This window comes from Oncorhynchus mykiss, chromosome 22 (assembly GCF_013265735.2).
Source record: "Oncorhynchus mykiss isolate Arlee chromosome 22, USDA_OmykA_1.1, whole genome shotgun sequence".
Classification (NCBI taxonomy): Eukaryota; Metazoa; Chordata; class Actinopteri; order Salmoniformes; family Salmonidae; genus Oncorhynchus; species Oncorhynchus mykiss.
This window is the reverse complement of record NC_048586.1, coordinates 46,948,791-46,974,950: the sequence shown is the minus strand read 5'-3', so window position 1 is coordinate 46,974,950 and position 26,160 is coordinate 46,948,791. Positions and strand designations below refer to the sequence as shown.

The 26,160-nt window shown below is 41.8% G+C and overlaps 1 protein-coding gene across 2 annotated transcripts in view; it reads left to right on the top strand.

Annotated features, from left to right (window-relative positions):
• Window positions 1–818: 818 nt before the first annotated feature.
• Window positions 819–26,160, top strand: part of spopla (speckle type BTB/POZ protein like a) — a 104,302-nt gene continuing 78,960 nt past the window's right edge. Inside the window, exons 1-2 of one of the 2 annotated variants that reach the window (XM_036959444.1) lie at window positions 819–1,131; window positions 24,588–24,712. Coding sequence is in view for 1 of the 2 variants with exons in the window: in XM_036959443.1 (XP_036815338.1) it covers window positions 24,631–24,708 (78 nt within the window). In the remaining variant the exon portion in view is untranslated. The remainder of the gene's footprint in view (window positions 1,132–24,587; window positions 24,713–26,160) is intronic. The other variant, XM_036959443.1, reaches the window with a different exon arrangement.

Here is a 26,160-nt window from a genome sequence, read left to right as displayed (position 1 = left end):
AAAAACCTACAGGAAGGTAGCTTTCCAGGAACATGGTTGGAGAGCCCTAATTTAGGACATCAACAGCCAGCCAGGGTTTTCGTGTGTGTTTGGTCTTCGGTCTGTTGCAGGTAGAATAGCTCAGCCTCCTCATTGATAGCCCCTACTTTAGACATTGCAAAATACAACATTGTTGTAGTCTATACCCTAAATCATTTGATTAATGATGCACAGTTCAGCCTGGTGGTTGACACACCTACCTATGCCCCTAAGATGAGATAGTTTGTGTTTATTTATTTAACTATTATTTATTTAACCTGGTTCTGTAGTGACCCCTCTAACACTGACATGCATTGCCTTAGACCACTGCACCACTCGGGAGCCCGAAGTAGACTGCGGCAAATAGTTTCCTCCGTTGCAAAAATACTGAATCTTAGGAGTCAAGCTTGACGCCCAGAAATGCAAGTCGACCGCAAAGGAGTTGAGGAATCGATTATTTTGGAGTCGACTCCTCAACACAACCTAAAGCACACCGATGCCGCATTTTATATCACTGCATGATAAAACTGGGGGGGACAAAAATGAAATTTCAGAATATGGTTGGGGTGGTCATGTCCCCCCATCCCCAATGAAAGTTGTGCCCCTCAATGCAGTTGCAGCATATAATGATATTATATGTAAGTATATACATTAGTAGTGCAGTAAGGTGACAGAACTATTGCATTGGTCAGGTAGACAAAACTGACTTCTGCGTGTAAAGAATATGAATAAATGTTAATAAATGTGTGGTAGGGTGCAGGAGTCAGCCCAGGGTTCAGCTGTTGGGGCAGTCTTGTGGCTTGGGGTAGAGACTGGGTTTGAGACAGGTGGTCCGAGACTTGATGTTGACCTGGGCGTAAGGAAAGCGGCAAATAGCAAGCGGGAGGACATTTTTTTGTTATCTGGGAAGCTGCTTACTAATCTGCCTCCACCTACCTAGTAAAGTAGCCTATGATGTTAGACTCTGAAAAACATATACGTTTTTACATAGCACTGAGCCTGAGAATGGTTACAACGCAGTTTTCCATTGTTTAGCTAGTTAAATAACTGATGGTGGAAATGAACGGCTGAGATACGATTCGTTGCCTTTTAGTGGAAGCATGGAAATGAAAGGTTCGTAGTTAAACATATTTTTCCATTTCCCGTAGCTAGCTAGCTAGCTACCAGTACTGTTTTCCCCTCAAAGAATAAACATGTCGTTGGACGCCAATGTATTTCTAAAACAATATGTGCAAACATGCCTTGTAGCTCATTTCAATCATGGCTTTTTTAGCATCTCGAACCAACTTGTACGATGATAGTTGGCAACACCAGTGGGTTTAAAAATATATATATTACGGTGAGGGGCCTTTTGTTTCTAAACGGTGCTTGATATTGACCATTGATTTTAGCTATCGCAAGCTAACTTGGTTAACCAGGCCTGGTCAAGCAGAGCAACCTTGTTAGCTAGCTAGAGTTTCCATTTAGTTATCCATGAGTTATACCATCATGGTATTGTTACTAGTAAAACAGTTAATTAGTTATTTAACTATCTTTCTACCTAGCAAGGCAGAATACAGCTTCCCCAGCTAGCTAACAGCCCGTATCAACAGCCTTTTAACTTGTTATTGAGGGCACTGGCTAGTTAGCTATTTTGAATCTATTTGGTTAACTTCAAAACCAGTTAACGTTGTTAGTCAACAAAAACATCAGAACCGAATCTGGGCCAAACCAAGGACATCTTCTGGCTCATAGTGTCAAATGAATCGTAGACGGACAGACAATACCTCGTTCTTCACAGTTGATATTTCACTACTGATAAAAACAAAAAAAGACCGGTCGCTGTCTGGCTAGCAATGCTCCTAGACTAGCTAGCTAACATTAGCTAGTTTTGCCTGAAATATGTGGCATTATATATAGTAAAATGAGTCACATCAAATTACATTAATAAAGTCCACAAAAAATAGTTACATGTGGGATGCCTGATGATCAAGGTAAACGTGGATCATTTTGAGAACTAACTTCAGCTAGTTAGTTAGCTAGCTCAAGAGTATCAGACTAGCTGTGCCATTTGACAGTAGGTCATAGCTACATCATCATAAACAAAATGCTAACATACATGGAATAGAATTAACTTATTCTGACAATTTCTGTTGGCTCTTATCTGGGCATTGCTTGATCTGTGGCCATATCAGGTCAGTGCTGCTATTTGAAAGACACTTCAGTTCAGGGTCAGACAGCGAAGGGTTTTGTAACCTTTATTTAACAAGACAAGTCAGTTAAGAACAAATTATTATTTACAATGACGGTCTACCCTGGCCAAACCCGGATGACGCTGGGGCCAATTGTGCGCAGCCCTATGGGACTCCCAATCACTCCGGTTGTGATACAGCCTGGAATCGAACCAGTTCCTTAGACCGCTGTGCCGCTTGGGAGCCCATTAGTTTTATACCAAACTAATTGTTGATTGGTCCCAACAAATGTCTGAATGTTCTGTCCTCAGAGTGGGGCCTCCAGACTGGACCATGAAGCAGTCAGTGATGAACTAGGTCCTAGGGAAGACTGAATCATTCCTATTAATTAGATCATCCTGCCTGAGAGGTGCACACATGGGATACCATAAATAGCATGACATGGGGATCCCTGCCAAGTCAGCAGCTACTCTTCCTGGGGTTTATTATGGATCCCCATTAGTCACTGTCAAGGCAGCAGCTACTCTTCCTGGGGTTTATTATGGATCCCCATTAGTTCCTGCCAAGGCAGCAGCTACTCTTCCTGGGGTTTATTATGGATCCCCATTAGTTCCTGCCAAGGTAGTAGCTACTCTTCCTGGGGTTTATTATGGATCCCCATTAGTTCCTGTCAAGGCAGCAGCTACTCTTCCTGGGGTTTATTATGGATCCCCATTAGTTCCTGCCAAGGTAGCAGCTACTCTTCCTGGGGTTTATTATGGATCCCCATTAGTTCCTGCCAAGGTAGCAGCTACTCTTCCTGGGGTTTATTATGGATCCCCATTAGTTCCTGTCAAGGCAGCAGCTACTCTTCCTGGGGTTTATTATGGATCCCCATTAGTTCCTGCCAAGGTAGCAGCTACTCTTCCTGGGGTTTATTATGGATCCCCATTAGCAGCTACTCTTCCTGGGGTTTATTATGGATTCCCATTAGCTGCTACTCTTCCTGGGGTTTATTATGGATCCCCATTAGCAGCTACTCTTCCTGGGGATTATTATGGATCCCCATTAGTTCCTGTCAAGGCAGCAGCTACTCTTCCTCTGTTTATTATGGATTCCCATTAGCAGCTACTCTTCCTGGGGTTTATTATGGATTCCCATTAGCTGCTACTCTTCCTGGGGTTTATTATGGATCCCCATTAGTTCCTGCCAAGGTAGCAGCTACTCTTCCTGGGGTTTATTATGGATTCCCATTAGCAGCTACTCTTCCTGGGATTTATTATGGATTCCCATTAGCTGCTACTCTTCCTGGGGTTTATTATGGATCCCCATTAGCAGCTACTCTTCCTGGGGTTTATTATGGATCCCCATTAGCAGCTACTCTTCCTGGGGTTTATTATGGATCCCCATTAGCAGCTACTCTTCCTGGGGTTTATTATGGATTCCCATTAGCAGCTACTCTTCCTGGGGTTTATTATGGATTCCCATTAGCTGCTACTCTTCCTGGGGTCCAAACATGTTAAAATACTTAAATTACACATAAAACAAAGGATAAAACAGTACATCATATACAATTATTACATTACTACATATCTACAATACAAACTGTTTGATACCACCATACAACAATATCCCAATGTGTGCATATGCATGTACTTTTGTGTCTCTTCACACTCCCCGTTGTTCCATAAGGTGTATTTTATGTTTTTATTTGATCTGATTCTACTGCTTCCATCAGTTACCTGATGTGGAATAGAGTTCCATGTAGTCATGGCTCTATGTAGTACTGTGCGCCTCCCATAGTCTATTCTGGACTTGGCGACTGTGAAGAGACCTCTGGTGACATGTCTTGTGGGGTATGCGTGGGTGTATTTTAAACAGACAGCGTGGTACATTCAGCTTGAAAAAACAAGTAATGATGAAGTCAATCTCTCTTCAACTTTGAGCCAGGAGAGATTGACATGCATGTCATTAATGTTAGCTCTCCCTGTACTTTTAAGGGCCAGCCATGCTGCACTGTTCTGAGCTAATTGCAATTTTCCCAAGTCCCTCTTTGTGGCACTTGACCACACAACTGAACAGTAGTCCAGGTGCGACAAAACTAGGGCCTGTAGGACCTGCCTTGTTGATAGTGTTGTTAAGAAGGTAGAAACTAGGGCCTGTAGGACCTGCCTTGTTGATAGTGTTGTTAAGAAGGTAGAAACTAGGGCCTGTAGGACCTGCCTTGTTCATAGTGCTGTTAAGAAGGTAGAAACTAGGGCCTGTAGGACCTGCCTTGTTGATAGTGCTATTAAGAAGGTAGAAACTAGGGCCTGTAGGACCTGCCTTGTTGATAATGTTGTTAAGAAGGTAGAAACTAGGGCCTGTAGGACCTGCCTTGTTGATAATGTTGTTAAGAAGGTAGAAACTAGGGCCTGTAGGACCTGCCTTGTTGATAATGTTGTTAAGAAGGTAGAAACTAGGGCCTGTAGGACCTGCCTTGTTGATAATGTTGTTAAGAAGGTAGAAACTAGGGCCTGTAGGACCTGCCTTGTTGATAATGTTGTTAAGAAGACAGAGCAGTGCTTTATTATAGACCGACTTCTCCCCATCTTAGCTACTGTTGTATCAACATGTTTTGACCATGACAGTTTACAATCCAGGGTTACTCCAAGCAGTTATGTCACCTCAACTTGCTCAATTTCCACATTATTCATTACAAGATACAGTTGAGGTTTAGGGTTTAGTGAATGATTTTTACCAAATACAATGCTTTTAGGTTTGGAAATATTTAGGACTAACTTATTCCTTGCTACCTATTCCGAAACTAACTGCAGCTCTTTAAGTGTTGCAGTCATTTCAGTTGCTTTAGTAGATACGTGTATAGTGTTGAGTCATCTGCATACACAGACACACTGGCTACTCGTTAGTAAAGATTGAAAAAAGTAAGGGGCCAGGTCTGATTTCTTAACAACTTATTGTCATTTTAGATCTGTAGTTCACAATTTCTTAGCAATGTTAGCAAATATGTCACTATGCATTTATCCAGTTATTCACAATGTATTACTGTCTCACTCTAACTTAAAATAGTATGTACAGGCAAATAAGAAACAGAAGTTAGAAAGTAACAGGTGCAATAGTCTAGCAGAATCAGTGTTGTCTTCCAGGCATATCTAGAGTGGTGGCAGGTCTGTTGAGACAGACCATGAAACAACTAGCTAGATGCTGAGGAGACAGGCCATGAAACAACTAGCAAGATGCTAAGGAGACAGGCCATGAAACAACTAGCAAGATGCTAAGGAGACAGGCCATGAAACAACTAGCTAGATGCTAAGGATGCTAAAATGTTTAAAGGGGGGAAAGTCTCAGTTTCTGCTGCTGCTGCCTGTGGCCATGTTGCTATGGTTACCAGCAGTAAACAGTTGGAGCTAGACGCTAAGCTAGCTGACAGATTTGATTTGGCTAGCTAGCACGATGAAGATTGACAGAGAGTGAGTTAAAAGACCAATATTCTTCTCCTGGGTTGATCTTCGGTTGTACACTTTGATTAACTATATATTTTTTGCGAATGTAATCTTGTTAACCAGAAAGTTATAACATGGAAGGAGCTGTTCTTCTGCATGGCTTCTCTTTGTCTGTCTCTCTCTCAATTCAATTCAAAGGGCTTCATTGGCATGGGAAACGTGTTAACATTGCCAAAGCAAGTGAGGTAGATAATATACAAAAGTGAAATAAACAATAAAAATGAACAGTAAACATTACACTCACAGAAGTTTCAAAAATAATAAAGACATTACAAGTGTTGTAACGATGTACAAATGCTTAAAGTACAAAAGGAAAAATAAATAAGCATAAATATGGGCTGTATTTGCAATGGTGTTTGTTCTTCACTGGTTGCCCTTTTCTTGTGGCAACAGGTCACATCTTGCTGCAGTGATGGCACACTGGAATTTCACCCAGTAGATATGAGAGTTTATCAAAATCGGGTTTGTTTTCAAATTCTTTGTGGGTCTGTGTAATCTGAGGGAAACATGTGTCTATAATATGGTCATACATTGGGCAGGAGTTTAAGTGCAGCTCAGTTTCCACCTCATTTTGTGGGCAGTGTGCACATAGCCTGTCTTCTCTTGAGAGCCATGTCTGTCTACGGCGGACTTTCTCAATATCAAGGCTATGCTCACTGAGTCTGTACATAGTGAAAGCTTTCCTTAAGTTTGGGTCAGTCACAGTGGTCAGGTTTTCTGACACTGTGTACTCTCTGTTTAGGGCCAAATAGCATTATAGTCTGCTCTGTTTTTTTGTAATTTCCTTCCAATGTGTCAAGTAATTGGTGAAAATCTAGGCCGTCATTGAAAATAAGAACGTGTTCTTAACTGACTTAACTAGTTAAATAAAGGTATTAAATATATATATATATATATATATTTTTTAATCGGCATATCGGCGCCCAAAAATACCGATTTCCGATTGTTATGAAAACTTGAAATTGGCCCAAATTAATCTGCCATTACGATTAATCGGTCAACCTCTAATAACAACAATGTATACAATATACATTGTAATAAAATAATAAAGTATAACAAATAATAAAATAAAATGGTAGTTAATAATAATAATAATAATAATAATAATAAAAAATGGGCCTTCCGGGTGGCGCAGTGGTTAAGGGTGCTGTACTGCAGCGCCAGCTGTGCCATCAGAGTCCCTGGGTTCGCGCCCAGGCTCTGTCGTGACCGTGGGGCACGCACAATTGGCCTAGCGTCGTCCGGGTTAGGGAGGGCTTGGTCGGTAGGGATGTCCTTGTCTCATCGCGCACCAGCGACTCCTGTGGCGGGCCGGGCGCAGTGCGCGCTAACCAAGGTTGGTGCGGCTGGCTTCCGGGTTGGAGGCGCGCTGTGTTAAGAAGCAGTGCGGCTGGTTGGGTTGTGTATCGGAGGACGCATGACTTTCAACCTTCGTCTCTCCCAAGCTCGTACGGGAGTTGTAGCGATGAGACAAGATGGTAGCTACTACAACAATTGGATACCACGAAATTGGGGAGAAAAAAGAGGTACAATTAAAAAAAAATAATAATAATAAAAAATGGTAACAGTCAAAGGTAGAATAATATAATATATAAAAAGCTAAACATGGAAAATGAAACTAACTGTCATCCTCACCATTACATAAGTACTAAAACTACCATCATCATTACTACTACTACCACCAAATACTACCACCTTATACACACATTACCATCACCCCTACTACCCATACCACTACTATTTGGAATAATAATCACAAATCAAATAAAATTGTATTTGTCACATACACATGGTTAGCATATGTTAATGTGAGTATAGCGAAATGCTTGTGCTTCTAGTTCCGACCATGCAGTAATATCTAACAAGTAATTGAACAATTTCACAACAACTACCTTACACACACAAGTGTAAAGGAATTCATAAGAATATGTACATATAAATATGGATGAGCGATGGCCGAACGGCATAGACATGGTGCAGTAGATGGTATAGAGTACAGTATATACATATGAGATGAGTAATGTAGGGTATGTAAACATTCTATAAAGTGGCATTGTTTAACTTGTTATGGCTGCAATCCCGATATCGGGATAAGTGTCATCAACAACCGCTGAATAGCATAGCGCTACATTCAATAAATATTACTACAAATATTTATATTCATGAAATCACAAGTGCAATATAGGAAAACACAGCTTAGCCTTTTGTTAATCCACCTGTCGTGTCAGATTAAAGCTATTTAGTCTGTCTGGGAGCAAGACATCGGGGTCCGCGACAGGGCTGGTTTTCTTTTTTGTAGTCCATGATTGACTGTAGACCCTGCCACATACCTCTCGTGTCTGAGCCGTTAAATTGCGACTACTTTGTCTCTATACTGATGCTTAGCTTGTTTTATTGCCTTGTGGAAGGAATAGCTACACTGTTTGTATTCGGTCATGTTTCTGGTCGCCTTGCCCTGATTAAAAGCAGTGGTTTGAGCTTTCAGTTTCACGCGAATGCTGCCATCAATCCACTGTTTCTGGTTGGGGAATGTTTTAATAGTCGCCGTGGGCACAACACCACCGATACACTTGCTAATAAACTTGCTCACCGAATCAGCGTATACATCAATGTTGTTGTTCGACGCTATCCGGAACATATCCCAGTCCACGTGATCGAAGCAATCTTGAAGCGTGGAATCAGATTGGTCGGACCAGCGTTGAACAGACCTGAGAATGGGCGTTTCCTGTTTCAGTTTAGGCTGGGAGCAACAAAATGGAGTCGTGGTTAGATTTGCCGAAAGGAGGGCGTGGGAGGGCTATGTATGCGTCGCGGAAGTTAGAGTAACAATGATCCAGAATCAAAATACTGCATAGTTTCCTAAGTTTCCTGGTCGCACTTTCGATATGCTGATTCAAATTTAGGGAGCCTTGTTTTCAGATTAGCCTTGTTAAAATCCCCAGCTACAATAATTGCAGCAGGAAATCTTAAGTCTTATTACATAAGAGCCATTGCTCCTTTGCCCATGAGTATTTGAGTTTTTCCTCTGGGTTTAATAAGTTAAAATGTGGAATAAATGTATTCATTTCTGTGAATAATGAATCTCTTGGTGAGGAATATTTCTCAGAGTAGAAAGAGGAGAAAGTGTATCTCTGTTTCTATCTCCCCTGTTCGGCAGTGACCACAGAGGAGCGTGTCTTTTTATGTCTGCCGGTTTCTATTGCCAATTGGTGGTCACTCAGCCTGTACTTGGTAAGGATCTGTATCTGCTTCGTATCTCTGACAGAGTAGAGCTAATCAGCCAATTCATATTATCTGTTTAGTGCCAAATAGCAATTTAGTCGGCTTTGGGATTTTGTTTCATCTTTCCAATATTTTTCAGCATTTTCATTACCACTGGAAAGGGTCCCAATTCTGCCCTACATGCATTAGTTGGTGTATTTCTTTGGACTTCTTTAGAATTTTCCAACAGAATTCTGCATGTAGGGCTTCAATTGGATGTTTGTCCCACATTTTAAAGTCTAGTTTATTGAGTGGCCCCCAAACCTCACTTCCTTTGAGGTAGTGAGGTAGGATTACACTCTCAAATATTTTGATCCAAATTCCAAATGGTTTGTTGATTTTTAATAATTTCATACAATGATCTGCAGGCTTTTTCTTCAGTGCATTGACTGGGCTCCAGAGTGGTGCAGCGGTCTAAGGCACTGCATCTCAGTGCTAGAGGCGTCACTACAGACACCCTGGTTCCAATCCATGCTGTATCACAACCGGTCGTGATTGGGAGTCCCATAGGGTGGTGCACAATTGGCCCAGCGTCGTCCGGGTTTTGCCGGTGTAGGCCGTCATTGTAAATAAGAATTTGTTCTTAACTGACTTGCCTGGTTAAATAAAGGTTAATTTATTTATTTTTTAAATCACTGCCATATTAAAGTTTCCCCATGCACATATGGTCAGACTAAGGAATGAGTCATTTTTTGTGTGTTCGGTAATGGTGTTGTTCAGGTTTCTGACGTTTTCTGGAAAATAATTTTCTGCCAGGGCCCAGTTATGGCAATATTGCTGAATGTTAAGGTTCTGTTGAATACCCTTGGTTGGTGATATAAGAACCAAATCTTCAGCATATAGCAGGTATTTTACCTCTCTACCTCAAATAGTTCAGTCCTGGGGCTGAAATTGGTCCAACATGTCTGCTAATTCATTGATATAAATGTTAAAAAGGTTTGGACTCAAACTGCAGCCTTGTCTCACACCTTGGTTGGGGAGAAAGCCAAATTGACATTTACTTATTACATTTCTTTCTTGAAGAAAGGTTTGAAGTCTTGAATTCAAAATGCTTCAGAAAACCTTTCCCAGGTGGCTGTTTACGCAAATTCCCCTGTAATTGTTGGGTCTGATTTGTCTCCACTTTTGTGGATAAAAAAGTGGATAGGGGAGATGTCTGGTTCCAGACATCAGTAAAGCAGCCAGAAGTTAGTACCATGTTGAACAATTTAAGCACAGCATTTTGCAACTCAGGTGTGCAGTTTTTCAGCATTTCATTTCTGATGTTATCTAGACCACAAGCCTTTGGTTTTATAGATTTGAGCTTTTCATTTAGTTCCTGTTGGGTTATTGGGTAATCTAATGGAGTTTGGTTTATAATGACTGATTCAAGGATGTTCAATATTTCTTGAATTTCTAATTGGTTATGTTGTAAGTCTTTTTGTGGGATGTTTTTGTATAGATTATCAAAATACGTTTTCCAAATTAATGTATTTCAGTGTATGTTTATACTGTTTCAGAGTTTCACAGTATTCATAGCGTAGTTCTGGGTTGTTTTGCTGCTTATGTTTTTCATTTGACATTTGTCTTAAGTGTTTTCTAATTGTTTTACATTCGTTATCAAACCATTTTTTCAGATTTTTCTTTTCTTTTACTGATGCATTTCTCTGGTTTTCTCAAATTTGCTTTTGATGCTGCTTTTTTGGAATATGCAATTGATGTTTTGAGTAGCCGAATTGACACCTTCTTTATTGTTTTGGTATTGTGACTTATTGAAGAACTGTATAGAGTGAACTCAAATTAAATGATGAAATGTTTCAATTCATCTCTTTGCACTGTTTGGAGCCCATCTGTACGATTGGTTTATGTAGAGTTTATTGGGCTGTTTTTTTAATGAGTATTGCTGGTTAATTTCTTCAGAAACATGATCTGACTGTGATCTGACAATGGTGTCTGTGGTCGGACAGTGAATGCACTAATGGAGGAGGGGTCGATGTCAGTGGTGGCATAATCTGAGCAGTAAGTAAACTGACCTAAAGAGTCCCCTCTGATTCTACCATTAAGCATGTACAGGCGTAAGGCTCGATAGAGATGCACTAACTCCTTCCTGTTTTTGTTCAGTATTTGGTCAGGATTGTTTCTCTTATTTACAATAGGACTACTGTACAAGGAGGGGTGTTCAAATATGTGGTGGTTACCTCCCTCATCAGTGTAGTCAGGCTCAGAACCTGTTCTTGCAGGTTCAAATCAACACAAAGAAGCACTTTACCTTCTGCCTGAAATTGATTGATTTCTGTAAGGAGATTGTCGTCAAACTGATCATCGTAATATGATGAATCTGAAGGAGGAGCATAAGCTGCACATATGTATACATCATTGTTACAATAGATTGTACCTTTTTGTTAAGTTTTAGTCCAGTCCTGCTTATGCCAAATTATGATTCCACCTGAGTCCTGGCCCCGTTTAACATTTTTATTTTTGATTGATGGCAGTACACTTTCCTTATAGCCTGAGGGACACTGAGTAGCAATGTCTCCAACATTGTTGTAAAAAATGTGTTAATAGTTGAAGTATGAAAAGGAAAATAAACAGAGGTTGTATTTACAATGTGCTCCGCTGGTTGCCTTTTCTCATAGCAACTGGACACATCTTGCTGCGGTGATGGCACACTGCTATTTCACATAACAGATATGATAGTTGATCAATATTTGACTTGTTTTCAAATTCTTTGTGGGTTTGTGCTATTTGTGGGAAATACAGGGCATTCGGAAAGTATTCAGACCCCCTTCCCCTTTTCCACATTTTGTTACGTTACCTTATTCTAAAATTGATCAAATAATTTTTTGCCTCATCAATCTACACACACTACACCATAATGACAAAGTGAAAACAGGTTTTTATAAATGTTTTCAAATGTGTATATAAAATAAAAAGGACGTTATTTACATTAGTATTCAGACCCTTTGCTAATAGACTCGAAATTGAGCTCAGGCTATAGGGAGGACGTCAAAGACCTGGCAGTGTGGTGCCAGGACAGCAACCTCTCCCTCAATGTGAGCAAGACAAAGGAGCTGATCGTAGACTACAGGAAAGGAGGGCCGAACACACCCCCATTAACATCAAAGAGGCTGTAGTTGAGTGCACTGTATGTGTCTCTAATGTGGTCATACAATTGAAGGAGGTTTTCAGATTCACATTGGGTGTTTAATAGTTACATGTACATGGTTGCAGGCGTGATTGCAGTGTACAGTGAAAATCTTAGGTTTCGAGCTCCAAGATGCAGGACTAGTGAAATAAAATGAGATTTTAGAAATAGATATAACACTATATACATAACACCTGTAGTAGTGATGAATAAATACACAAAATACATAACACCTGTAGTAGTGACGAATAAATACACTATATAAATCATAACAACTGTAACACTATATACAGTTGAAGTCGGAAGTTTACATACACCTTAGCCAAATACATTTCAACTCAGTTTTTCACAATTCCTGACATATAATCATAGTAAAAATTCCCTGTCTTAGGTCAGTTAGGATCACCACTTTCATTTTAAGAATGAGAAATGTCAGAATAATAGTAGAGGGAATGATTTATGTCCGCTTTTATTTATTTGATAACATTCCCAGTGGGACAGAAGTTTACATACATTCAATTAGTATTTGGTAGCATTGCCTTTAAATAGTTTAACTTGACTCAAACATTTCAGGTTGCCTTTCTCAAGCTTCCCACAATAAGTTGGGTGAATTTTGGCCCATTCCTCTTGACAGAGCTGGTAACTGAGTCAGGTTTGTAGGCCTCCTTGCTCGCACACACTTTTTCAGTTATGCCCACACATTTTCCATAGGATTGAGGTCAGGGCTTTGTGATAGCCACTCCAATACTTTGACTTTGTTGTCCTTAAGCCCTTTTATCACAACTTTGGAAGTATGCTTGGGGTCATTGTCCATTTGGAAGACCCATTTGCGACCAAGCTTTAACTTCCTGACTGATGTCTTGATGTTGCTTCAATATATCCATGTAATTTTCCTCCTCATGATAACATCTATTTTGTAAGGTGCACCACTCCCTCCTGCAGCAAAGCACCCCCACAACATGATGCTGCCACCCCCGTGCTTCACGGTTGGGATGGTGTTCTTCAGCTTGCAAGCCTTCACCTTTTCCTCAACATAACGATGGTCGTTATGGCCGAACAGTTCTATTTTTGTTTCATCAGACCAGTGGACATTTCTACAAAAAGTACGATCTTTGTCCCCATGAGTAGTTGCAAACCGTAGTCTGGCTTTTTTATGGCGGTTTTGGAGCAGTGGCTTCTTCCTTGCTGAGTGGCCTTTCAGGTTATATCGATATAGGACTCGTTTTACTGTGGATATAGATACATTTGTACCAGTTTCCTCCAGCATCTTCACAAGGTCCTTTCCTGTTGTTCTGGGATTCATTTTCACTTTTTGCACCAAAGTACATTCATCTTTAGGAGACAGAACGAAGTCTCCTTACTGAGCGGTATGACGGCTGTGTGATCCTATGGTGTTTATACTTGTGTACTATTGTTTGTACAGATGAATGTGGTACCTTCAGGCGTTTGGAAATTTCTCTTGAGGATGAACCAGACTTGTGGAGGTCTACGATTTTTTTTCTGAGGTCTTGGTCAATTTTGTTGTCTGTATATTTGACCATTTTGTTTATTATACCATCAACACCACAGGCCTTTTGGGGTTGGAGGATTTGTATTTTGTGCTGCAGTAAATTAAATTGAAGATTCTAGTGGCTTCTGGTAGTCTTTAATAGCTGATTCTAAGCTTTTTATGGGTGTGTCTTTCTTTGTTCAAGAGACAAAAAGTTTGTATAAGTGGTTAACCCGTACATCTTCATTTTGACTGTTCCAATTTTCCCAGAAGTGGTTAGATTCTATGGATTCTTCAATTACTTTGAGCTGATTTCTGACGTTGTTCCTTTTTTCCCCCTGTAGTGTATTTCTGTATTGTTTTAGTGATTCACCATAGTGAAGGTATAGGCTCAGGTTTTCTGGGTCTCTATGCTTTTGGTTGGATAGTTTTCTCAATTTCTTTCTTAGGTTTTTGCATTCTTCAATAAATCATTTCTCATAGTTTTAAGTTGTCTTAAACAGTCCCACTCCGCTCAGAAAGAGAGACACAGCTGTTTTTTTTTTACAAAAGGATTGGAGTTGGATAAACTTGGATTTTTCGGCGGGGACATATGCAGGATGCTACCCTCCACAGCATGGCCTTTCGCTCCAGATCAAAACTCATAACCTACAACTCATATTTGACCCAAATTAACCGGAGAGATTATAGCTTCAAAGGTTTCCTTTTTCCAAGCTACACCGACGGTGCTTTAGCTAACAAACAGCAGAGACCAAAGGACACCATCCAACCTGGAACTGAGCTGCCAGGCTTGAAAGGACAGACCAGATACAACTTCCATTAGCACCGAGGTGTGAAGTAAAAGGTGTCGAGGCCTTTGGTCTTTGGGCCCAACAAGTGGCAGGAGTCTTTGACGCGCCCTCCTGTTTAAGACCATTCACTGGCATTTTCTACAAGAAATCTGCCTCCAGAAATATAAGCTTCCCCCAAGTGGGTGTGACACCTACTCCCATTACCTGCTACACTGCTGCTTGGATTCCACCTGGCGATCTGTTCACCGTCTGCCCTGGCCTGTCTCCCCCTGTCTGGTACAGGTACACCCACCACACTTCCCCCTTTCTCCCGAGCTTTCGCTCACCTCTAGCACACACACCTGTTGGGGTGAGTGACTCTGAACTTACAATGGCTAGCCCCAAGTCGTTATATATCAAAAACATTTATTTTGCTATTTGCCTCATGACTCCTGCATGCTTTGTTGACTATGAATTTTCTGTACCCAACCGTGAGACAGACTGTTTGTTCCCACATTCGGGACTCTGACTCTCTATTGGTTACACAGACTTTTGGCCTCCCATCCTATTCTAACCACCTCTCACCGGCTTTGTATTCATGTTACCTGATGAAATTGCTGTACAACATAATCTTTTTGACATCTGATGCACATTCAGATGTCATAAATCATCACCGCAGAGCTATCCCTGTCCTCTGCCGTGCCTTGATTATATTACTGTTGATGATATCTGGAAATGTGCATGTACACCCTGGCCCATCTACTGTTGCTAGCCCCAATTCTGACTTGTGCTCTGATATCTGCTTCACTGATTTCTGCTCTCGTAAAAGCCTGTTTCTTTTGCACGTTAACACTAGAAGCTTATTACCTAAAATGGATCAGTTGAAAGTGTGGGTTCACAGTTCCAATCCAGATTTGGGTCATTACTGACACATGGTTAAGGAAGAGTGTTTTGAATACTGATGTTAACCTTTCTGGTTATTACCTTTTTTGGCAAGACAGATCTTCCAAAGGTGGGGGAGTACCCCCACCACACACCACAAGAGTGGCAATCTTTACCAAGGGATCACCTTCAGTGCTCAGTTGTCTCCACCAAGTCTGTCCCCAAACAATGTGATTTGCTGGTTTTAAGCATTAAACTTTTAAATAGCTCTTTGTTGACTGTTGCTGGGTGCAATCGTCCTTCATCAGCACTGGGCTGTACCCTACCTGCCCTAAGCTCTCTCCTGGCCCCTTACACAGAATATGAATTTGTCCTGCTAGGTGACCTAAACTGAGACATGCTTAAACCACCTGACCAAGTCCTAAAGCAATGGGACTCCCTAAGTTTTTCTCAGGTTATTACCAATCCCACAAGGTATGTCTCCAAACACCCAGAAAAGGCTACTCTCCTGAATGTTGTCCTCACAAATAATCCTGACAGGTATCAGTCTGGTGTTTTCTGTAATGACCTTAGTGATCAATGTTTTACAGCCTGTGTTCGTAATGGCTGCTCAGTGAAACAACCTGTTCTGATTTGTCATAGACGCTTGCTAAAAACCTTTTAACTGGCCTCCTATAAAATGGTATAGAATCAGCTTGATCCCCTCTGTCGAAAACGCTTGGACCTTTTTGATGTTTTGGGTGGTATTGTTACCAAACACGCCCCATAAAGAAAATGAGAATTAAAAACAGTTTTAGCCCCTGGTTCGACTGTGATCTTGCAGAGTTTCTCCACCTCAAGAATGGCATTTGGCGAAAGGCTCGGCACACGCATACTCAGTCTGACTGGCTCTTGTTCAGGCAAATTAGAAATATGTGCACTCAGGCTATCCGGAAGGCCAAAGTTAGTTACTTTAAGGAGCAGTTCTCTCTGTGGGTCTAACCGCAAGAAGTTCTGGAAAACGGTTTTAGTTCTGGAGAATAAACCCTCCTCCTCACAGCTGCCCATGTCCATTAATGTTGATGATGTGGTTGTTACTGACAAGAAGCACGTGGCTGAGCTCTTTAATCACCACTTCATTAAGTCAGGATTCAAATTTGAGGAGCCATGTCTCCTTGCCCGTCCAACATTTCCTAATCTCCCACCACTTCTAATGCGACTATCCCCGATGATTCTCCCTCTTTTTCCCCTTCCCCGTTACAGAGTCACTGAGTCCAAGGTGCTAAAACTTGACCCCTAAAAAAACCCTGTTTATCAAAAGTGTTGGAAAAACCTGTCAATAATCAACTGACTGGCTTTCTTAATGTCTATAGTATTCGTTTGGGTACGGAATCTGGTTTCCACTCAGGTTATGGATGTGTCACTGGAATCGTAAAAGTCCTTAATGATGTCACCATTGCCCTTGATTCTAAGCAATATTGTGCTGCTATTTTTATTGACTTGGCCAAAGCTTTTGATAGAACATTCCATTATTGTGGGCCGGCTAAGGAGTATTGGTGTCTCTGAGGGGTCTTTAGCCTGGTTTGCTAACTACCTCTCTGAAAGAGTGCAGTGTATAAAGTCAGAAAATCTCCTGTCTCAGCCACTGCCTGTCACCAAAGGAGTACCCCAAGGCTCAATCCTAGGCCCCACGCTCTTCTCAATTTACATCAATGACATAGCTCAGGCAGTAGGAAGCGATCCATTTACATGCAGATGATAGTTTTACCTGCATTGCTTGCTGTTTGAGGTTTTAGGCTGGGTTTCTGTACAGTGTTTGATATATTAGCCGATGTAAGAAGGGCTATATAAATAAATGTGATTTATAGTCAGCTCGCCCCTCCCTGGATTTTGTGTTAAATGCTCTACAACAAAGCATTCTTAGTGTCCAACAAGCTTTCTCTGCCCTTAACCTTGTTCTGAACACCTCCAAAACAAAGTTCATGTTGTTTGGTAAGAAGAATGCCCCTCTCCACAGGTCTGATTACTACCTCTGAGGGTTTAGAGCTTGAGGTAGTCACCTCATACAAGTACTTGGGAGTATGGCTAGACAATACACTGTCCTTCTCTCAGCACATATCAAAGCTGCAGGCTAAAGTTAAGTCTAGACTTGGTTTCCTCTATCGCGATCACTCCTCTTTCACCCCAGCTGCCAACTAACCCTGATTCAGATAACCATTTTACCCATGCTAGATTACAGAGACTTAATTTAAATCAAATCAACGTTTATTTGTCACGTGCGCCGAATACAACAGATGTAGACCTTACAGTGAGTGATGTGCTTACTTACAGGCTCTAACCAATAGTGCAAAAAAGGTATTATTTGAACAATAGGCAAATAAAGAAATAAAACAACAGTAAAAAGACAGGCTATATACAGTAACAAGGCTATATACAGTAACGAGGCTATATACAGTAACGAGGCTATATACAGTAACGAGGCTATATACAGTAACGAGGCTATATACAGTAGAGAGGCTAGAGAGGCTATATACAGTAGAGGCTATATACAGTAGCGAGGCTATATAGAGTAGCGAGGCTACATACAGACACCGGTTAGTCAGGCTGATTGAGGTATGTACATGTAGATATGATTAAAGTGACTGTGCATATATGATGAACAGAGAGTAGCAGTAGCGTAAAAAGGGGTTGGCGGGTGGTGGTGGGCGGGACACAATGCAGATAGCCCGGTTAGACAATGTGCGGGAGCACTGGTTGGTCGGCCCAATTGAGGTAGTATGTACATGAATGTATAGTTAAAATGACTATGCATATATGATAAACAGAGAGTAGCAGCAGCGTAAAAAGAGGGGGTGGGGGGTCACACAATGCAAACAGTCCAGGTAGCCATTTGATTACCTGATCAGGAGTCTTATGGCTTGGGGGTAAAAATAGTTGAGAAGCCTTTTTGTCCTAGACTTGGCACTCCGGTACCGCTTGCCATGCGGTAGTAGAGAGAACAGTCTATGACTGGGATGGCTGGGGTCTTTGACAATTTTTTAGGGCTTTCCTCTGACACCTCCTGGTGTAAAATTCCTGGATTGCAGGCAGCTTAGCCCCAGTGATGTACTGGGCCGTACACACTACCCTCTGTAGTACCTTGTGGTCAGAGGCCGAGCAATTGCCGTACCAGGCAGTGATGCAACCAGTCAGTCATGCTCTCAATGTTGCAGCAGTAGAACCTTTTGAGGATCTCAAGACCCATGCCAAATCTTTTTAGTTTCCTGAGGGGGAATAGGCTTGTCGTGCCCTCTTCAAGACTGTCTTGGTGTGTTTAAACCATTCTAGTTTCGTGTTGTTGTGGACACCAAGGAACTTGAAGCTCTCAACCTGCTCCACTACAGCCCTGTCGATGAGAATGGGGGCGTGCTCAGGCCTCCTTTTCCTGTAGTCCACAATCATTTCCTTAGTCTTGGTTACGTTGAGGGATATGTTGTTATTCTGGCACCACCCGGCCAGGTCTCTGACCTCCTCCCTATAGGCTGTCTCATCATGGTCGGTGATCAGACCTACCACTGTTGTGTCGTCTGCAAACGTGTTGAGGATCAGCATGGCACATGTGTTGCTACCGCTCACCACCTGGGGGAGGCCCGTCAGGAAGTTCAGGATCCAGTTGCAGAGTGAGGTGTTTAGTCCCGGGATCCTTAGCTTAGTGATGAGCTGTGAGGGTACTATGGTGTTGAACTCTGAGATGTAGTCAATGAATAGCATTCTCACATAAGTGTTCCTTTTGTCCAGGTGGATAAAGGGCAGTGTGGAGTGCAATAGAGATTGCATCATCTATGGATCTGTTTGTGCGGAATGCAAATTGGAGTGGGTCTAGGGTTTCTGGGATAATGTTGTTGATGTGAGCCATTACCAACTTTTCAAAGCACTTAATGGCTATGGATGTGAGTGCTACGGGTCTGTTGTCAGGTAGGCAGGTTGCCTTTGTGTTCTTGGGCACAGAGACTATGGTGGTCTGCTTGAAACATTTGGTATTACAGACTCAATCATGGACATGTTGAAAATGTCAGTGAAGACACCTGCCAGTTGGTCAGCACATCCCCGGAGCACACGTCCTGGTAATCCGTCTGGCCCCGCAGCCTTGTGTATGTTCACCTGTTTAAAGGTCTTACTCACGTCGGCTACGGAGAGCGTGATCACACAGTCGTCCGGAACAGCTGATGCTCTCATGCATGCCTCAGTGTTGCTTGCCTCGAAGCGAGCATAGAAGTGATTTAGCTCGTCTGTCAGGCTTGTGTCACTGGGCAGCTCGCGGCTGTGCTTCCCTTTGTAGTGTGTAATAGTTTGCCAGCCCTGCCACATAAGGCGAGCGTCGGAGCGAGCCAGTGTAGTATGATTCAATCTTAGCCCTGTATTGATGCTTTGCCTGTTTGATGGTTCGTCGCAGGGCATAGCAGGATTTCTTGTAAGCTTCCGGGTTAGAGTCCCGCACCTCAAAAGCTGCAGCTCTCCCTTTAGCTCAGTGCAAATGTTGCCTGTTAATCCATGTCTTCTGGTTGGGGTATGTACGTACAGTCACTGTGGGTACGACGTCCTCGATGCACTCATTGATAAAGCCAGTGACTGATGTGGTGTACTCCTTCCTCAATGCCATCGGAAGAATTCCGGAACATGTTCCAGTCTGTGATAGCAAAACGGTCCTGTAGTTTAGCATCTGCTTCATCTGACCACTTTTTTGTAGACTGGTGCTTCCTGCTTTAATTGTTTCTTGTAAGCAGGAATCAGGAGGATAGAGTTGTGGTCGGATTTAGTAAATCTGTGTGTGAAGTACAGGTGATCTCAAAAAATGTTCCCTCTGGTTGCACATTTAACATGTTGATGGAAATGTAGGTATTAAGGTAAGGATTTAAAAAAAAAAAATTTTTACCTTTATTTAACTAGGCAAGTCAGTTAGGAACAAATTCTTATTTTCAATGACGGCCTAGGAACAGTGGGCCTGTTCAGGGGCAGAACGACAGATTTGTACCTTGTCAGCTCGGGGATTTGAACTTGCAACCTTTCGGTTACTAGTCCAATGCTTTAACCACTAGGCTACCCTGCCGCCCCGAATGGCTTGATGTTCTTTACCATTCGGCCATCAGATTTGCCCCCAATGCTCCTTATTGGACACATCACTGTACTCTATACTCCTCATATCTGTATACCCGTTGCCAGACCCACTGGTTGATGCTTATTTATATCACCCTCTTAAGCCTCACTCCCCCCTATCTGAGATATCTACTGCAGCCCTCATCCTCCACATACAACACCCGTTCTGCCAGTCACATTCTGTTAAAGGTCCCCAAAGCACACACACATCTCTGGGTCGCACCTCTTTTCAGTTCGCTCCAGCTAGTGACTGGAACGAGCTGCAACAAACACTCAAACTGGACGATTTTATCTCAATCTCTTCAGTCAAAGACTCAATCATAGACACTCTTACTGACAGTTGTGGCTGTTTTGCGTGATGTATTGTTGTCTCTACCTTCTTTCCCTTTGTGCTGTTGTCTGGGCCCAATAATGTTTGTACCATGTTTTGTGCTGCTGCCATGTTGTGTTGCTACCAGGCTGTGTTGTCATGTTGTGCTGCCTTGCTATGTTGTCTAGGTCTCTCTTTTTATTTTATTTTATTTCACCTTTATTCAACCAGTTAGGCTAGTTGAGAACAAGTACTCATTTACAACTGCGACCTGGCCAAGATAAAGCAAAGCAGTGCGACACAAACAACACAGAGTTACACATAAACAAATGTACAGACTATAACACAATAGAAAAATCTATATATAGTGTGTGCAAGTGTAGTAAGATTTGGGAGGTACAGCAATAAATAGGCCGTAGTGGTGAAATAATTACAATTTTGCAATTAACACTGGAGTGATAGATGTGCAGAAGATGAATGTGCAAGTAGAGATACTGAAATGCGAAGGAGCAAAAAAAAAAAGAGGTAGTTGGATAGGCTATTTACAGATGGTATGTATACAGGTTCAATGATCAGTAAACTGCTCTGACAGCTGATGCTTGAAGTTAGTGAGGGAGATGTAAAAATCACTGAAGCTGGAGTCTCATAATTAGTTTGTGTCAATTGCAGCAGAGAACTGGAAGGAAAGGCGGCCAAACGAGGAGTTGGCTTTGGGGATGACCAGTGAAATATACCTGCTGGAGCGCGTGCTATGGGTGGGTGTTGTTATCGTGACCAGTGAACTGAGATAAGACGGAGCTTTACCTAGCATGGATTTGTAGATGACCTGGAGCCAGTGAGTTTGGCGACGAATATGAAGCGAGAGCTAGCCAATGAGAGCATACAGGTCACAGTGGTGGGTAGTATATGGGGCTTTGTTGACAAAACAGATGGCTCTGTGATAGACTACATCCAATTTGTTGAGTAGAGTGTTGGAGGGTATTTTGTAAATGGCATCGCCGAAGTCAAGGATCGGTAGGATAGTCAGTTTTACGAGGGTATGTTTGGCAGCATGAGTAAAGGATGCTTTGTTGCGAAATAGGATGTTGATTCTAGATTGAATTTGGGATGGGAGATGCTTATTGTGAGTCTGGAAAGAGAGTTTACAGTCTAACCAGACACCTAGGTATTTGTAGTTGTCCACATATTCTAAGTCAGAACTGTCCAGAGTAGTGATGCTAGACGGGTGTGCGGGTCTTGGCAGCGATCAGTTGAAGAGCATGCATTTAGTTTTACTTGCGTTTAAGAGCAGTCGGAGGCCACGGAAGGAGTGTTGTATGGCATTGAAGCTTGCCTGGAGGGGTGTTAACACAGTCTCCAAAGAAGGGCCAGAAGTATACAGAATGGTGTCGTCTGCGTATAGGTGGATCAGAGAATTAACAGCAGCAAGAGTGACATCATTGATGTATACAGAAAAGAGAGTCGGCCCGAGAATTGAACCCTGTGGCACCTCCATAGAGACTTACAGAGGTCCGGACAACAGGCCCTCCGATTTGACACACTGAACTCTATCTGAGAAGTAATTTCTGTTTGAGAAAGTTAGCCTTTGCTTTCCGGTTCCTAACTTCCCTGAAAAGTTGCATATCGCGGGGGCTATTTGATGCTAATGCAGTAGGCCAGAGAATGTTTTTATGCTGGTCAAGGGCAGTCAAGTCTGGAGTGAACCAAGGACTATATCTGTTCTTAGTTAGACATTTTTTGAATGGGGCATGCTTATTTAAGATGGTGAGGAAAGCACTTTAAAAGAATAACCAGGCATCCTCTACTGATGGAATTAGGTCAATATCCTTCCAGGATACCCGGGCCAGGTCGATTAGAAAGCCCTGCTTGCTGAAGTGTTTTAGGGAGCGTTTGACAGTGATGAGGGGTGGTCGTTTTACCACAGACCCATTTCGACCCATTCCGATTTCAAGTTTTCATAACAATCGGAAATCAGTATTTTTGGACACAGATTTGGCAGATTTAAAAAAAGTATTATTATTTATTTTTACTCCTTTATTTAATCCTTATTTAACTAGGCAAGTAAGTTAAGAACACATTCTCATTTTCAATGTCGGCCTAAGAACGGTGGGTTAACTGCCTCGTTCAGGGGCAGAACGACAGATTTTCACCTTGTCAGCTCGGGGGAATCAATCTTGCAACCTTACAGTTAACTAGCTAGCATTAAACTTATCTTATAAAAAACAATCAATCAATCAATCATAATCACTAGTTAACTACACATGGTTGATGATATTACTAATTTATCTAGCATGTCCTGCGTTGCATATAATCGATGCGGTGCGTATCGTTGCTCCAATGTGTACCTAACCATGAACATCAATGCCTTTCTTAAAATCAATATACAGAAGTATATATTTTTAAACCTGCATATTTAGCTAAAATAAATCCAGGTTAGCAGGCAATATTAACCAGGTGAAATTGTGTCACTTCTCTTGCGTTCATTGCACGCAGAGTCAGTGTATATTTAACAGTTTGGGCCGCTTAATTTGCCAGAATTGTACGTAATTATGACATAACATTGAAGGTTGTGCAATGTAACAGGAATATTTAGACTAATGGATGCCACCCCTTAGATAAAATACGGAACGGTTCCGTATTTCACTGAAAGAATAAACATCTTGTTTTCGAGATGATAGTTTCCGGATTCTACCATATTAATGACCTAAGGCTCGTATTGCTGTGTGTTATTATGTTATAACTAAGTCTATGTTTATGACTTCAAGCCTATCAACTCCCGAGATTAGGCTTGTTTAACCGATGTGAAATGGCTAGCTAGTTAGCGGGGTACGCGCTAATAGCGTTTCAAACGTCACTCGCTCTGAGACTTGGAGTGGTTGTTCCCCTTGCTCTGCATGGGTAACGCTGCTTCGAGGGTGGCTGTTGTCGTTGTGTTCCTGGTTCGAGCCCAGGTAGGAGTGAGGAGAGGGACGGAAGCTATACTGTTACACTGGCAATACTAAAGTGCCTATAAGAACATCCAACAGTCAAAGGTATATGAAATACAAATGTATTTTACTGCTAAGTTTACACCTTCACTATTGCAGGAAAACATTTTGTCCAGAAAGTTTTGTCGTAGGGATTCTATTTGTCCTTGGCCAATAGTTTTTTGGTTTCTACACCTTCCATCTATATCATTTCTTAACTGTTTGGCTTCGATGCCTCATGGTTGATTTTTGCTCCGTTCAAGTAGATTGGGATTTTGCTCCCCTTCTCCCCTTTCTCTCTCTCTCTCTCTCTCTCTCTCTGTCTGTCTGTCTGGCTGTCTCTCTCTGTCTGTCTGGCTGTCTCTCTCTCTCTCTCTGTCTGGCTGTCTCTCTGTCTGTCTGTCTGTCTGTCTCTCTCGGTCTGTCTGCCTCTTTCTCTCGGTCTCTGTCTCTCTCTCTCGGTCTCTCTGTCTCTCTCTCGGTCTCTGTCTCTGTCTCTCTCTCGGTCTCGGTCTCTCCCGGTCGGTCGGTCTCTCTCCCCTTCCCCCTTTCTCCTTTCTATGTCCCCTCCCCCCATCTCTCGATCTTGCCCCTTCCCCCTTCCCCTCTCTCGATCTCTCGCCCCTTCCCCTCTCTCACTCTCTCCCCTTCCCCCTCTCTTCCCTTCCCCTCTCTCTCTCCCCTTTCCCCCTTCTCGCTCTCTCACCCCTTCCCCTCTCTTTCTATCGTTCCCTCCCCGCTCTCTCCCCTTCCCCCTTCTCTCTCTCTCCTCTTCCCCATCTCTCTCTCTCCCCTTCCCCATCTCTCTCTCTCCCCTTCCCCATGTCTCTCTCTCCCCTTCCCCTCTTCAAACCCTGTTCCTTAACCTCTAACCTGGTTTCAGTAGAATGTTATGACTTGTCATCTGATGTGGTAATGGAGTGCTGATGGCCCAGTCCCAGTCTGATGTTTAGGTTTAGAAGGTTGTTTATTAGTCTTAACCGCTCCTCTGCTCCCCTGTAGGAAAGGTTAAGTGTTAAAGCTGCTGCTGAGGGGGAAGCTGGCCATGTCACGGGTTCCTACCCCTCCTCCACCAGGGGACATGTCTACTGGACCTGTGGCAGAGAGCTGGTGTTACACACAGGTAGGTGTGTGTCTGTCCACTGCCTCTCGTTTATTAACATCTAGTGCCCAAAGAAAGTATTCACACCCATTAGAATTATAAAGTGGAATTATGTTTTTAGACATTTTTACAAGTTAATTAAAAATGAAAAGCTGAGTCAATAAGTATTCAACCCCTTTGTTATGGCAAGCCTAAATACGTTCAGGAGTAAAAATGTGCTTAACAAATTACATAATAAGTTGCATGGACTCATTCCATGTTCAATAATAGTGTTTACCTTGATTTTTTTTAAATTACTACCTCATCTCTGTACCCCACACATTCAATTTATATGTAAGGTCTGAGGGCAGAATGGGGTGCAACTCAATATCAGGAAGGTGTATATGGAAGAGGTTTAGTGCGATTTTCTTTATTTATTTTTTGTTGTTAAATAAAATAATGAATTATTGATATTTCTTATACAGTGCATTCAGAAAGTATTCAGAGCCCTTCCCTTTTTCCACATTTTGTTACTTTACAACCTTATTCTAAAATGGATTAAGTTTGTTTTTTCTTCATCAATCGTCACTCAATACCCCATAATGACATCACAATACCCCATAATGACATCAGAATACCCCATAATGACAACAGGTGAAAACAGGTTTTTAGACATTTTTACAGATTTATAAAAAATAAAAACTGATATCACATTTACATAAGTATTCAGACCTTTTACTCAGTACTTTGTTGAAAAAGTCTGAATACTTTCCAAATGCACTATATCTCTCAGATATAGGACAGACATTAAAATAAACTTCCTTTATTTATTGAACTTTTTCCATGTATGAATTAGTTAATCAATGCGCTTCTATGGGCTAATAGCAGTAATGCTAGACTCTTAATAGGGATAGGCGTCCCGCTACCGGTGAAATTGGAGGGTGCGCAATTCAAATAAATATTCGTAAAATTAAACATTCATGAACATACTTATATAATTCTTATATAATTGAAAAGCTTAACTTCTTGTTAATCCAACTGTGTTGTCAGATTTACGGCGAAAGCATACCATGTGATTGTCTGAGGACGGCGCCCCACAAAATATTTTTCAACCACCACAGGCTTCACAAAATCACAAATAGCGATTAAATAAATCACTTACCTTTTGAAGATATTCCTCTGTTTGCAATCCCAAGGGTCCCAGCTACACAATGAATGGTTGTTTTGTTAGATGAAGTCCTTTTTTTTCCCCAAAAAAGTATTTTTAGTTGGTGCTATTGATTTCATGTTGATTGTTCAACATGCAAACAAAGTAATCCAAAAAGCTACGGTAAACTTTGTCCAAACAAGTCAAACAACATTTCGAATTTATCCTCAGGTACTCTAAAATGTAAATAAACTCTAATATTTAACACGGAAAGTAGTATGTTCAATAGGAAAGAAAAATAATGAAGAGCGCACCCTCATTCACGCACCCTGAAAGACTACTTTTCT